At 39.6% G+C, this 15,904-nt stretch overlaps 1 protein-coding gene across 1 annotated transcript in view; it reads right to left on the bottom strand.

Moving 5' to 3' along the window:
- Positions 1 to 15,904, bottom strand: part of sdha (succinate dehydrogenase complex subunit A, flavoprotein (Fp)) — a 48,283-nt gene that overhangs the window by 18,886 nt on the left and 13,493 nt on the right. The window contains exons 5-9 of the mRNA NM_001015989.2: positions 13,896 to 14,060; positions 13,609 to 13,757; positions 8,852 to 8,976; positions 1,917 to 2,085; positions 1,609 to 1,804 (exon numbers count right to left, since the gene is read on the bottom strand). Coding sequence (NP_001015989.1) covers positions 1,609 to 1,804; positions 1,917 to 2,085; positions 8,852 to 8,976; positions 13,609 to 13,757; positions 13,896 to 14,060 — 804 coding nt within the window. The remainder of the gene's footprint in view (positions 1 to 1,608; positions 1,805 to 1,916; positions 2,086 to 8,851; positions 8,977 to 13,608; positions 13,758 to 13,895; positions 14,061 to 15,904) is intronic.

Raw genomic sequence — 15,904 nt, 5'->3', positions numbered from 1 at the left:
GCCTATCTGCCAATGTGCAAGTAATCCTCTGCACTGATATCTAAGTTTAAAGTTTGGATTTTTTAATCTTCTCCCCAATCAGTTTCAAGTCAACTTATAATTAGCTTGCATATAAAGCAAACTCAGTTCTATATATAGTAGCAGGCTTCTAATACTATTACTAAGCTACAACAGCTTTCCTCTAGCCTGTCAATACTATGAATAGCATAATAAATGCGTATGCACCACAACAACAACATTTATACAGGTTAAGATAAAAATGTATCAACAAAGTATAATATACTTACCACACTATTACCAAAGTATAATATACACAGCAGAGTGTATTACCAACTGAACACAAGTGTAATGCAGATACATTAGTTTGTATGAGAATGCCCTGATGTCTCATACAAAGGTTTTCTTATCAAGCAGATTAAACATGCTGAAATCATAAATAAGGTTAAAATCCTTAGCTATAACAAAAATGACACCCAGTAGCTGTGCCCTCACATTCCCTAAATTTAAAGCCCTAACTTTCAGTATGTTACCTCATGTTGTTCATGGGTAAAAAAGGTTGGGGACCCCTGGGTTAAACTTACAGCACACAATATGATGCAAGTCACAGGATACCTCATTTACACAGCATTGCTTATATACTCTACTATTGGTTAAACACATCACAGCATTTTCATATTAACTCCTACATAAAATGTGCTTGTGTGTCATCCAGGCATTCCTATATCTGCAAGCAGTCTTTAATACTAAACATAAAAAAGGTTCAACCATGTAACATAGTTGCCTATAGTAGACTCGGCAAAAATTTTAAATAGTGTCTAGTTTCAGGAAGAGCAACATAACATTTTGTATATCAATTCATGGCTTGTTGCCATTAATTGTTCCAAAAGCAGTTTATATATATCTTATCAATTTTAGCTCTCAGTTACAGCAAGAGCTTTATTAAAGGGAAGTTTTCTGACACCAGATTTTGCACATTACATGCAAAGGGACAATCAATACATCCATCAAATATAGGAATGCACTGAATGCACTACTTTTGGGTTCAACTGCACCCCAAATCCTTTTTAAAAGATTCAGCTGAATACTGAACTGAATCCTAAATTGCATATACACATACACTTTAAACATATTTTACTTCCTTGTTTATGTGACCAAAAGTCACATGATTTTGAGGTTTTGGATTCAGTTCAGCCAGACACTTAAATTCAGCAGATCTGAATCCTGCCAAAAAAGGCTGAATCTTGGCCGAACTCCAAACTGAATACTGGATTCGGTGCATCCCTAATCCTATATAGAATCTTCATATAGTAATCCAAATACACTTATTTCCCCAACATTTCTGGGGATTGGTAAACAATATTGTGGTAGAAGGTTGTGCATAAGAAACTAAAACTAAATCTAATTTATCTTTTTTTGGGTGGACTCCCTTTCCTAGAAGATTCCAGCACAGTCTAATAAAATAACTACCTTTGGCACAAATCTGCATGTAGAGAAATATGATTTCTATTATTATTTCTATTAGACATTCCAGCACTGTGGCCTATACCAAAGACCCCAGTAAAGAATGTATTTATTTATTTAAAGCAACATTTTTTTAATTTACTTTACCTGCCCTTTATAATTGGTAGGAATACCCCCCATGTTATAATGAACTGTTGGCAGGACAGGAATGGGTTCCTTTGTTACATCAACTCCTGCAAAGATCATTGCTGTCTCAGAAATTCCTGGGAGTCGGGATGCCAGCTGACTGGGTGGAAGGTGGTGGAGCTGAAGATAAACATGGTCTTTGTCCTTCCCACAGCCTCTGTCATGTAGGAACAAAATAATTGTTAAATAAAAGGCATCAGAACAAGTTACAAATAAAGCTGCAACCAAATACGATCTAAAAAAAAAAAACTGATATTGATTATTGGTACCTTCCTTCTCGAATTTCTATAGTCATAGAACGGGAAACCACATCTCGCGAAGCCAAATCCTTTGCTACAGGAGCATATCTTTCCATAAACCTTTCACCTTCACTGTTGATAAGGATTCCTCCTTCTCCACGACAACCTTCTGTTATCAAACATCCTGCCCCATAGATTCCTAGAAGGAAATAAAAAGTGTGATACAAATCAAGTTAAAACTGCAACTGCAGATAGAATCGCCAAAAGCTTATTTTGAATTCCTTTCTCCTGAAAAGTTATTTCACCAAAATACCTTGTGTCAGCTCGGTTATTGACATTTTTGTTTACTTGTACAGAATTCAGTTATAGCTTAGATGTATTCATAATTCATACCATAGACTGTAAACTCTTTTGGGCAGGGCCCTCTACCTCTTTAACTGGTCATTGATTATTTTTGTATTTAATATTGTATGTTTGGTGTAATTTAATGTACATTCATTAATTCCAGCCATCTTTAAAGGAGAAGGAAAGGCTAGTAAAGAGTTAATCTCAAAATGCAGGCATACCTTCAGTTGTCTCAATAGTGCCCTTAAGTCTCCCCATATTTCACCTGTTCAGAATATCTGAAGCCAAACGAGAAGAAAAAACGCTGAGCAGGGTAGAGAAGATTCCCATAATGCAACGCTCTTCCCCAGACTTGAGGACTTAGAACTGAGGCGGCGCATGCGCAGAAACAGGAAGCTCCCCCTAGCGTCTGCAGCAGCAGCAGCATGAGACACAGGCAAAAGGGGACACAAGTGGCGGTGCTGGCAGGGGGAAACGAGCAGAGCGGCGGTGCAGGCAGGGGGAGAGGCACGGGAGGGAAACGAGCAGAGCGGCGGTGCTGGCAGGGGGAGAGGCATGGGAGGGGAAACGAGCAGAGCGGCGGTGCTGGCAGGGGGAGAGGCATGGGAGGGGAAACGAGCAGAGCGGCGGTGCTGGTAGGGGGAGAGGCACGGGGGGAAACGAGCAGAGCGGAGGTGCTGGCAGGGGAGGGCACAAGTGGCGGCGGTGCTGGCAGGGGGGAGAGGCAAGGGGGATGCAGCTCCAGACAGTGAGGCACAGTGAACTTAGAAGCCGGCAGCGGCCATTTTAAAGATGGCGGCGCCGTTCAGTGAAACAAGCATGTAGTTCTAGTAAGTGTATCTCTGTAAATCTTTCATTAGGCAAGCCAGAAATATAGCGTTTTTACTCAGCAATAGTAGTACTATTTATTAGTGTGCTTCATAGAATTTGACTTTCCTTCTCCTTTAAATCTTTTCATTGTTTTTTAGATTTCAAAAGCTCAAGGTATGAAAAGTTATGATCAGTTTCACTGGAGATGTTACAATACAATAACAAATACCACTCTTTTAAAAAATGGCCAAATTTCCCTTTATTTTTGTACTTGGATATTTTGTGCTATTAAAAACTGACCTCACAAATACATTTCTTTACCCCAAACCAATGTTTTATGTATAGTTATAGGGCTAGGGCTATTCATAAATGCTATCAGGGACTTTGAAATATTTTGTGGGACATTTTAATTGGCAAGAAATTATGACGACTTTAAAAATGTAGTAATTACAATGCTCTTCACTATCCTCCTCTCATCGATGTCTTTTTTCATGCAAGAGTCAGATCTAAATTGACATTGCTTAAATAATGTATTAGAGCGGTTTTAAAATAACCAAATCAAAGCTGCATGTAAAATGACAGTTTGATGAAAGGAACTTGATTATAAAGTACATCATTTTATAAAGGAACATGGACCCTTTGCACGTCTGCCACCCGAATAAAAAAAAATAGGCCTGCAATCTGGTAAAATAAGAGCAAACCTCTTATTGCATCAATACTAAGTCAGTAAAAGGTGGAAAGATGCAGGCAGAGAATGTGGCTCCATTAAATAATTTGGTTATAAAGGATTCAGAAAAAGCAAGTTTATTTTTTTAGTCATTCTCTTCAATGTATACAACTGAGGAGTCAGAATTTCCCACCCACACAATAGGGGCACAGGAAGTCTCAGTTTGAGACATGGAATGGTACTTAAATAGTTTATTCAAAGTCAATATGAGCAAGACATGAAGACATGATGCATTCATGAGTACTTAGAGAACTTAGTTTAGTTTTAATCAGGCCTTTTTTCTGATTTCTTCTTAGAATCATTTTAATCAAGTATGGTATAGGCCCATCTGTGGTGGGCAAGTTTGTTAAGGGACCAAATTGAAAATTATGTTCTGGCATTCTAGCAGTAATGAGCATGGCTTCATAAAGGACAGACCATGATAGACACATTTAATTGCTGTTTATGATAAAGTAAATTAGAACTTCAACAGTGGGTTTGCAGATGTGATTTATTTGGATTCTACCAAGGCAATCAGAAGACATTCAGTGCTGGTAAATGTACGGTTATACAGTGGGAAAGTAAAAATATGCAAGCCACTTATACCCTTAATGTGTATAATAAAATCGTCTGTCGCAAGCAATGCCACCCAGCAGTTTCAAGGGCAAACTAGGTTTTGGCTGCATTAAAAGCAGGATAGAATTGTGGAAGAAGAGGGTCTGTTTACAGAGGATATTCCCCTGTTTACGGGATATTATATAATTAGAATGAACCAAAAGAAGGGCACCTATGTTAATTAAAGTTATGGAAAGTCTCAGTTATGAAGAACGACTTCCCAAGTGGTGATTGTTTACACTGCAAAATGGGTATAGAAACTGAAAATAAACTATTGAAAACATAAAGTTAACATAAGCTCTGTCTCATAAAAAGAAGTAACTCTAAGTATAATGAATATTTTATGTAGACGTACTGGTGTAAAGTACATTCTGTTGATCACCCTATATTGAATAAGAATATCCACACTACTGATCACAGTTGATGTGATCAGTGAAATTATCCCAGTCATCACTGTCCAAAGTTTATACACTGTATCCATATGTTTTTATATATAATGCTCTGGGCATTTAGCAGATTGTAAATATTTCATAGCTGCTTTTCCTTATCTGGAACCCTGAGCTCACGCTTGGGCATAGATTGAACATGGTGCAAAGTAATTAAATTCTTGGGATAGATCTGTACATGATTTAAGAATTTAATGGGCAAAATATTTAATTTTACACCTCACCAATATTTGTAGCTCTGGAATTGTGAGTAGGCGCTTCAGAGTAGGATCAAGCCACGGGGGGGAATACTGGATGAAATTGTGGATGGAAAACCAGTCGAGTAACAGAGACTTTTTACAGGTCAGAGTACCTGCTTGGAATATGATAATCGCACATCCACTTTCTGCGTTCTGAGTTCTGCACCCAAAGGGGAGGTTGGCCGGGCATTCGAAAAGAGCTGGCCTCAGTGGCTGCTGTTCTAGTAGCAGTATCTTCTGCTGAGAGGCCAATACATTCCTCTACATGCATTAGCAGGGAGACTTAGTAATTGAGAAGAAATGTGGCATGGCCAGGCCACCTTTGTCTTCTGGTACAGTTATTACTGTGAGCTCTGTTTATCCAAAGACTGTTAGCATAAAGTCTTGAGAACGGTGCCGCAGGTACAGGTATGGAATCCATTATCCGGGAAGCTCGTAATTAAGGAAAGGTCTTTTCCCATAGACGTTATTTTAGTCAAATAATTTAAATTTTTTAAATTGATTTGACTTTTTCTCTGTTATAATAATTACCTTGTACTTTATCCTAGCTAATATATACAGTGGAGGAAATAATTATTTGACCCCTCACTGATTTTGTAAGTTTGTCCAATGACAAAGAAATGAAAAGTCTCAGAACAGTATCATTTCAATGGTAGGTTTATTTTAACAGTGGCAGATAGCACATCAAAAGGAAAATTGAAAAAATAACTTTAAATAAAAGATAGCAACTGATTTGCATTTCATTGAGTGAAATACGTTTTTGAACCCCTACCAACCATTAAGAGTTCTGGCTCCCACAGAGTGGTTAGACACTTCTACTCAATTAGTCAACCTCATTAAGGACACCTGTCTTAACTAGTCACCTGTATAAAAGACACCTGTCCACAGAATCAATCAATCAAGCAGACTCCAAACTCTCCAACATGGGAAAGACCAAAGAGCTGTCCAAGGATGTCAGAGACTAAATTGTAGACCTGCACAAGGCTGGAATGGGCTACAAAACCATTAGCAAGAAGCTGGGAGAGAAGGTGACAACTGTTGGTGCGATTGTTCGAAAATGGAAGGAGCACAAAATGACCATCAATCGACCTCGCTCTGGGGCTCCACGCAAGATCTCACCTCGTGGGGTGTCAATGATTCTGAGAAAGGTGAAAAAGCATCCTAGAACTACACGGGAGGAGTTAGTTAATGACCTCAAATTAGCAGGGACCACAGTCACCAAGAAAACCATTGGAAACACATTACACCGCAATGGATTAAAATCCTGCAGGGCTCGCAAGGTCCCCCTGCTCAAGAAGGCACATGTGCAGGCCCGTCTGAAGTTTGCCAATGAACACCTGAATGATTCTGTGAGTGACTGGGAGAAGGTGCTGTGGTCTGATGAGACCAAAATAGAGCTCTTTGGCATTAACTCAACTCGCTGTGTTTGGAGGAAGAAAAATGCTGCCTATGACCCCCAAAACACCGTCCCCACCGTCAAGCATGGGGGTGGAAACATTTTGCTTTGGGGGTGTTTTTCTGCTAAGGGCACAGGACAACTTATTCGCATTAACGGGAAAATGGACGGAGCCATGTATTGTGAAATCCTTCCCTCTGCCAGGAAACTGAAAATGGGTCGTGGATGGGTGTTCCAGCACGACAATGACCCAAAACATACAGCAAAGGCAACAAAGGAGTGGCTCAAGAAGAAGCACATTAAGGTCATGGAGTGGCCTAGTCAGTCTCCGGGCCTTAATCCAATAGAAAACCTATGGAGGGAGCTCAAGCTCAGAGTTGCACAGAGACAGCCTCGAAACCTTAGGGATTTAGAGATGATCTGCAAAGAGGAGTGGACCAACATTCCTCCTAAAATGTGCGCAAACTTGGTCATCAATTACAAGAAACGTTTGACCTCTGTGCTTGCAAACAAGGGTTTTTCCACTAAGTATTAAGTCTTTTTTGTTAGAGGGTTCAAAAACTTATTTCACTCAATGAAATGCAAATCAGTTGCTATCTTTTATTTAAAGTTATTTTTTCGATTTTCCTTTTGATGTGCTATCTGCCACTGTTAAAATAAACCTACCATTGAAATAATACTGTTCTGAGACTTTTCATTTCTTTGTCATTGGACAAACTTACAAAATCAGTGAGGGGTCAAATAATTATTTCCTCCACTGTAATTTATCTTTACTGGAGGTAAAACAATCCTATTGTGCTATTTAATGTTTAAATTAGTATTTATCAGACTAAAGATATGGAGATCCAAATTACAAAAAGACCACTTAGCTGGAAAACCCCAGATAACAGGTCTTATACCTGTAGTAAACAGGTGCATTATGAAACAAATAGTTTGGGCAAGAATACCATTGTAACCATATTGATTCTACCCAGTATGTTGAGGGGAGGCTTGGAGCAGATGGACAATTTATGCATTATAGCTCGCATTAATGGTTCAATATTCGGATCACAGTAATAAGTTTAATCCAAGTGGACCTGTATGCTTAGATACTTATATTGTTCAACTCGCTGAGGTGTTAGCAGGGGTATGTATTGCTGCTGAGGGTAGGCTTACAGGTAGAATGGTTTATTTGGCCAAGTTAACTGTTAAACTAGAGGACCTGCCAAATAGGTCTAATACACACAACTTTTTTCCCAGCAATTGGTGGGTGTCAGTGGCATAACTATAGAGAAAAGCAGACTCCATAGTCGCGGGTAGCCCAGGGGATGAGGGGCCTGGACCATGGGGTCAGCTTCCTTTATAGCCACTTGGAAATTTGCAAGAACAAGGAAACCCTTTAGCCTAAGTGTCCATTATTTAATAACCCCCCCCCCTTGGCAATAGCTGATCGCTAAGATTATTTTGAAAAATACCTATTCTTTTTTCTGGGGTGCCTTTTTAGGTTAGGTAGGTAGGTTAGGTATAACTGCCGCTGCTCTGTAGCAGGCACCATGTTTCCTGTGCATATATTTTAAAAGTGGTCGGCATTTATATTATGCGCATGCACCAGTCTGTAAAGGGCTGAAGAGCTATAAGATGTGTGTGAATAGCAAGGGAGATATACACCGATCGGCGCAGAGAAGGAATGAGCAAGAAATGCTTACCGATCGTTGTATAACTTCATGCTTTTTGTTCCAGTGTATCCAACTCCACAAAGGTTGGCTAGGACGTACACAGCAGTCTCTGACCAATGTTCTAAGTTTCTTAATGCTGTCGGCATATACTTTTGTGTATTTTGGGAATGCTCTCTGATACAGGAGATCTGGCAGGGATTACTGAACTATGCGGATACTACACTGGCACTCCCCAATATATTATCTATATTATCACACAATCTGTCTTTGGGAATTTATGAAAACTTATTAACACTATGGCCTTCTGTCAGACTCTGCTTCCTAAAATTATTTTGGTAGTTCTAACTTTTTTTCTTTCCTTCTTCTCACGTTTTCTTAGTATCTTTTATCGGGACTCTTTCCCACATTGTATCATTATTTTATAAACAAACAAAAAAAGCAATATAAAACTTTAACAGAAAACACTGTATGTTTAGAAAATGTATGCAGGAAAGGGACAATACAAGTAATACATCTATTTAAATGGCACAACATATTAGAGCACAGCTTTAGAAATAGAATTCACATCTGTCCTACTTCAGGGCTGCTTTAAGTTTACAACCATAGACACAGAAGCACAAAGAGATTTCATTTGAGCCAGTTAATCTTAAAGTATTTTTGTGGTAACTCACACAGAAAAAAAGAAAACATTTAGACTCTATGCTAACCACTGTGTTAATCCTTATTTACTGACTTAACTGAAACGGACAGTACCTGTAGGGTGGAACTGCACAAATTCTAAATCCTGGCATGGAAGCCCAGCTCTTGTAACCATTGCAGTACCATCTCCAGTGCAGGTATGAGCAGAGGTACAGCTGAAAAATGTACGTCCGTATCCCCTGAGAAAGAAAGAGCTTATAAAGTGATTTGTTTACAATTGATCTAGATACGTTTAGGGCTCTGGCAAACGAGGAGATTTGTCGCCTGCGTTTTTTCCCCCTGGTGCTTTGGCGACAAGTCGCCATGACAATACCCACGAAGAGATTTCATGCGAGTTGAGCTCCAGGCGATCTGCTACCCATGGTACACTCAACAGTTAACCCCCCTCATGTTTACTCAAGTCGCTCAGAAAAGGGTCTGTGTGCGATTTGAAACAGCAGGCGATTTGAAGTAGCCTCGTATGTTTTGATGCTGGCGATTTCCATTGATTTAGCATTGGCGTCTTGTCGCCAAATCGCTCTTTTAAAAATCACCGGCGACAAATCTCCTTGTGTGCCAGACCCCTTAAGGTGGCCATACACGCACCGATATTATCGTACGAAACCTCGTTTCGTACGATAATCGGTGCGTGTATGGCATGTCAGCGAGCCGACCGATATCGCAGGAAGCTGCTGATATCGGTCGACTCGCCGATCGGCCAGGTTAGAAAATTTTGATCGGGCGCCATAGAAGGCGCCTGACCAAAATTCTCCCTTCAGAGCTGAATCGGCAGAAGGAGGTAGAAATCCTATTGTTTCTACCTCCTTACCTGCCGATTCAGCCCTGAATGGTGTGTGGCGGATCTGACGATGTTTCGTGCGACCGACGGTCGTACGAAACATCGTGAGATCGCCACGTGTATGGCCAGCTTTAACAAGGAGGGCTACAGGGAGAGCCAATACAGACTGCCTTGTTATCTGTCTGCCTGCTACTGCAAACAATGGAGTATTATCATTATCATTTATTTAAATTAAAGCCAGCAAATTATGCAGCACTTTACATTAGTTTATTACGAACAGGGATCTTACAATAATTTAACAAGCAAGGGTTTACAGAGTAAGAATAGGATTAGAGGGCCCTGCCATGTTAATGTCCGGTTAATCAAGGAACACTGAATATACTTCACTAAACAGGTGGGTCTTTAGGGAGCATTTAAAAGTTTGGAAAGAAGGGAAGAATCTAACTGTTCAAGGCAGAGAGTTCGAGAGCCAGGCAGAATCCTGAGAGAAGCCTTGCAGTCAAAAATGGGGTGAAGTGATAAAAGGAGGAGAAAGGAGACAGTCGAGCGCAGGTTATGCAAAGGAGTGCATTTTAAAATCAAGGCAAAAATATAGGGAGGGGCTTCAGTGTTAAGGCAACTTAAATGCGAGTGTTAGTTATTTGAATTTGATTCTAGAGAAGATTGCCAGTGAAGGGATATGCATAGGGGAGCAGCTGATGTGGAATGGTGAGATAGATGAATGAATCTTGTGAAAGATGGTGCATTGGCATGCCTGCAAGGAGTAAGTTGTAATAGATAAGGGGGCGTATTCAGGCAATGTTGCACAGATTAATACAATAAGATTTGGCATGTGTTTGGACTCTAAGATAATTTCTAGACAGTGTCCTTGTGTGGTTGATTAAGGGCTCTGGCACACGGGGAGATTAGTCGCCCGCGAACAGGGAGTTTTGCCGCGGGCGACTAATCTCCCCGTGTGCCAGAGCCCTAAAAAGTGAGGTTATTGACTGAGTGAAATCTAAGGGACAGGGGAAGATGTTGCAGGAAATTCTGCTTTAGAAAGATTGTTTCAGGTGGCGATGTGACATCTAGGAGATGATAGGCAGTCTGTAACTTGGGAAGGACTGAAGGAGGTGGTCAGGAGTAGACAGGTAGAGCTGGGTGTCATCAGCATTAACATTGTACTGAATTTTCCATTTTTTCTAAATAAGTAGTGTGAGAAAAGCAGAGGGCCTAAGACAGAGCCTCTTCTTACAAATGCCAACTGAATACAGAATGTTTAAGTGGAGTGGGCTGTCAACTGTGTCAAACGCTGTGGAGAGATCTAGAAGGATGAGTATGGCATGGTGACCTTTAGGACTTTGCCAGAAAAAGATCATTGCTTACTTTTACAGTTGTAAACAAGCCTTTTCAACTATTGGGATACAAACGGAAGTAGGGAAATAGGACAATAGTTGGTAGGAGAGGTGGAATCAAGGGAAGGTTTTTTTGAGGATGGGTGCCCATGCTGTCATCGCTAACCACCAAAGCAAATACTAAAGGGGGCATGCTGAGTGGGTGAGCAACAGAGAAGAAATGCTAAATGATAAAAGAAATGCTGCAGACTTATGGTGGCCGTACACATTCAGATTTTAGCCTTCTTCCGACAACGTTCGGATACCGATTGTACGTTTACATGCAATAATGTAAAATTAACATTCAGACTGAAATTCTAGGATAAAGCCTCATCAAATTGAAGGATGTTCTGAACATGAAATAGATGGCAGACAACAATCATACAAAAGTGACTTGTAGGTCCCCCAAGGATATCATCAGATACACGCGCATATTTTATTGTTACCCAACAGAAATTTGCTAACCTGTCGAAATTGACTGATCGCCATGGTATGAAAATTATTGGGATATTTTTGAGCTCACACACGGTTCCAAAATCACACGAAACGTGCGTGTATGGACAGCTTTTCGGTTAACCTTTTAACAACCAGAGTTGGCAGGTATTTAAAGATTAAGTTTAAAGATTACAGTGCTGTCCAACAGGCGGCCCACATCCAGCCCATGGCCCCCTACCTGTCTGGCTGCTGACACTGCTTACCTTTGTGTAAGCTTATAATGGTATCAGCACTGAGATTAAACTAACCCCCTGCATTGTTTACACCTCAGATTCGGGCTGTAACCCCCTGTGTTGTTTACACCTTTTAAGCCCTGTATTGTTCACCCCCTGCATTGTTCACACCTCAGGTTCAGACTGTAAAACCCCACATTGTTCACACCTCAGACTGTAGGAGCAGTGCCAGTATTGTGTCATTGTATGTACTGCCTGCCCTATGCTGCCTGTTTGTGCCATACTCTACCTGCCCTTTGCTTCCTGCGTACGCCATACACACAAGTAGCATAGGGAAGGCAGAGTAGGGCACACACAGGCCGTCCACGGCCCAGCAGTTGGGGACCCCTGCTTTAGACCATCAGTGTGAAGCTGACTTTTGGTTCAGTACACAGAGGAATTCATAGCTGTTTTGGGGGAATTAGGTATTAAAACAAATTTGGTGTTACTGTTCCTTTAACATTAACATTCCATCCTCACTACTCCCAGCAGAGCTGCATCGTCCATCTGAAGAGCTGACACCTTAGTGCAATGATATTAGAGTTCCACCGGAGTATTTTAATCACTTTTTAAATCAACGTACCGCCCATATGCATGGGATGGACCATTTATGTTACATACTGCGCACAGTTACTAACAGCAATATCCTTTATTTACATCACAGATATACATGCTTTTTACACAGCAAGAGAACTGTTAATAGCGTGCCTGTAATTTATATTTAATTAAGACTACGCCTGAGTGTAGCACAAGAGTACTATAGTACTTTGATTTACAATAACAAATATTCCCACATCTATTAATACAAACTATTTCCATCATTCTAAGCCCCCTTCTGTCTGCCTTAATTCTTTCTATCCTATAATGACCTCCGAAGCCTCTTGACCCTATACCTCTCTACTCAAACAAACACTGTTCTACTAAGCTTACTCCAACTCTTACTCCACTTACTTCGAACTTTCCCCTACCCACCCAAACAAGAAAAAAGTCTTACACTTGCGATGTGTCCTGTCGCTTAAATTACAGTTGTCTGGTAATCCTTAACTCCTATCTCTCCTTTTCCGACTATATTAACACCACTGTCTAAACCGCACACTTTTTTTTTATTGCCAAAATCCATCTCTTTTCTTTTAAAAGGAATTAAACATATAAAAGGCTAATGCATGTTCTCATCCTATACAGCTTAGACTACTGTAACTTGTCCATCCTAACTACCATCTCTCCCTTCTAAAGTCTATAATAAATTCTACATCTTAAATTTTCCTCCTCTAATCCAAGAGAGAGCAGGCACCTACACTGCTGAAGTTCTTATCACGGCTTCCCATAAAAAAAAATATATACAAACGTACATATGCTCAAATTACTTGTTTCTATATTAGGTGCCTTATATACTACTTATAATTAACTTAGATAAATATTTAAGCGATGAACTGCGTAACTTGCTGGTACTATGTGACTAAATAATGATTATGATGAGGCTGCAAAATCCTTACCTAACGCTGCTTGGTAATGTTACACTTGCCACAATTCATTTAAACTTGCTCATCATAATGTGCTTACAGTTTAAAATAAAGCTTTGGTACCCATTATCCAGAATGCTCAGGACCAGAGGTTTTCCAGATAAGGGATCTTTCTGTAATTTGGATCTCCACAAGTCTACTAAAAGATTGTTTAAACATTAAATAAACCCAATAGGAGTGTTTTGCTTGCAATAAGGATTAATTGTATCTTAGTTGGGATCAAGTACAAGGCACTATTTTATTATTAGAGGAAAAAAAGAAATAATTTTTAAAAATTAGAATTATTTGCTTATAATGGAGTCTAGGGGAGATGGCCTTCCCATAATTTGAAACTTTCTGGATAATGTGTTTCTGGATAACGGATACCATACCTGTAGGATGGGATTTTATTTGGCATCAGAGCTTTATTACTTGTATAAAATCTGTACTTTACCCAGTCGCTATCACGGTGTTCTTGGCCCTGAAGCGATGTATTGATCCATCTTCCATACAGAGGGCTATCACACCCCGGCATTCACCATTTTCCATCAAAAGGTCTAGGGCAAAGTATTCCACAAAATAACTGGTATCATACCGAAGAGACTACACAAAAAAAAAAAATCCCCCATGTAAGCAGTGCACATATGCTTTCCATTAAATACCACCCATGGTTCAAGTGAAAATAAGTATCCCATATACTTAAAGCTGATGTTTTCCTACATGAAACTATGATTGCCTTACCCTTCCATAGAGAGTGTGCAGCAAGGAATGGCCTGTTCTGTCTGCCACACAGCAACAACGGTGAGCCTGTCCTCCTTTTCCAAACTTAAGACTCTGACCTCCAAATGCACGCTGGTAGATTTTCCCCTGCTCAGTTCTGCTGAAAGGCATTCCGTAATTTTCCAGCTGAGCCACACAAAAGAGTAATAAACAATAGTAATATTAATAGTAATATTACATCTTCTCTTCTGCTGATTCAGAGTTTCTGGGCTGTTGTCAATTACCTGAGTTTTGGGACTGACTCAATACAATAGACATACAACATAACATTTACAAGGGTGCATTATATGTCAAACCAGTGCATTAAGCATTATAATTAACTATCAGCACGGCAACATCATCATCATCTTTGACAAATGTAATAACACAAACATTTTAATGCTAACATTTAGTAATTTCTGATAACTCCATAAACTTAGCTTCTCAACAGCAGATCAGAGCACAATGAGCTTTTATAGTACATTTAGGGGCTGATTTACTTACCCACGAACGGGTCGAATGGAGTCCGATTGCGTTTTTTTCGTAATGATCGGTATTTTGCTATTTTTTCGTACGTTTTGCGATTTTTTCGGATTCTTTCCGAATTTTTCGTTACCAATAAGATTTTTGCGTAAAAACGCGAGTTTTCGTATCCATTACGAAAGTTGCGTAAAAAGTTGCGCATTTTTCGTAGCGTTAAAACTTACGCGAAAAATGCGCAACTTTTCGCGTAAGTTTTAACGCTACGAAAAATGCGCAACTTTTTACACAACTTTCGTAATGGATACGAAAAACTCGCGTTTTTACGCAAAAATCGTATTGGTAACGAAAAATTCGTAAAGAATCCGAAAAAATCGCAAAACATACGAAAAAGTCGCAAAATGTTCGTTTTCAAGTCGGAACTTTTCCAATTCGGGTCGGATTCGTGGGTTAGTAAATCAGCCCCTTAGTGTTGAAAAAATTTCTACCCATAAGACATTTACACATCTGAAAAATCTATAAAATGGAGAGAGGTACTTTAAAGGAATTAACTGTAACTAGTGCCTCCCACACCTTCTCCAAATATTCTACCTTATCAATTAAATCTTTGGCAAAATAAGTGGCAACCATCAAAAAAAAAAACAAAGACTTTGCATTTATTAGCTTCCAATGTACTCCGTGACTAGCACTATGCTGCAGACAACTACTGCAATTTCAAGGCTCATCATACCGCTCATCTAGTAGAAAACATTTTCAAAAGCAGAAAAAAAGGTCACAAAATTATTCCTTTATTCGTAACCCCTTTTATATTTTCCTCCTTTTCCATCTCAAGTGCAGAGAACAAACAGACTTTAGAGGCTAATGAAGCAGGGTTTATTAAGGATTGGTTGTATAAAGCTATACCTTTGCTGTCATATGCTAAGCCAACACTTTTTTAGTTCATCACTTAATCTGTCACCAGTTAATAAGAATGGCTATGAGGAGAGGGTTTTAATGAATGAGTTTTAATGCCTGAGGTTTATAGAGACTTCTTTCTGCATCTCACATTCTCGTATCAGGCTGAACTAGGATAGCATGGTCTGGGCAAGTTGGCAGTGTCTTTTTCACTTGTAAGATGATTTTCTTGACAGTGGAATATTATTATTATTTACATTTATTTATAAAGCGCCAACATATTCCGCAGCGCTGTTAATATAGTTAATGTCCAATTGTTTAGCGATCTTTTTAGGCATCTATAGCTTTGTTTCTTAAGGCCTTAGAAAGCTCTTTCAGTTAAGGAATGGTGATAACTTCACACCTCAACAACAAAGTGTAAACCAAAGCAATTCTTATTTGTGAGCCACAGTCAAATGTAAAAAGACTTGGAGAGTTTTGTTGCTGCCAATATTGGTCCTTTAGACTGATTCGACAGCTTATATGCCAGTGTATTGGCACGAACAATGGGCCTCCTCGACATCTGGCCTGAAATTGTCCAGATCTTGATCGGGCAGATTTTATTTTTCAGTCGTATC

Source organism: Xenopus tropicalis, chromosome 6 (assembly GCF_000004195.4).
Source record: "Xenopus tropicalis strain Nigerian chromosome 6, UCB_Xtro_10.0, whole genome shotgun sequence".
NCBI lineage: Eukaryota > Metazoa > Chordata > Amphibia > Anura > Pipidae > Xenopus > Xenopus tropicalis.
Note: the sequence above shows the minus strand (reverse complement) of the source record. Positions and strands in the feature narration are given on the sequence as shown.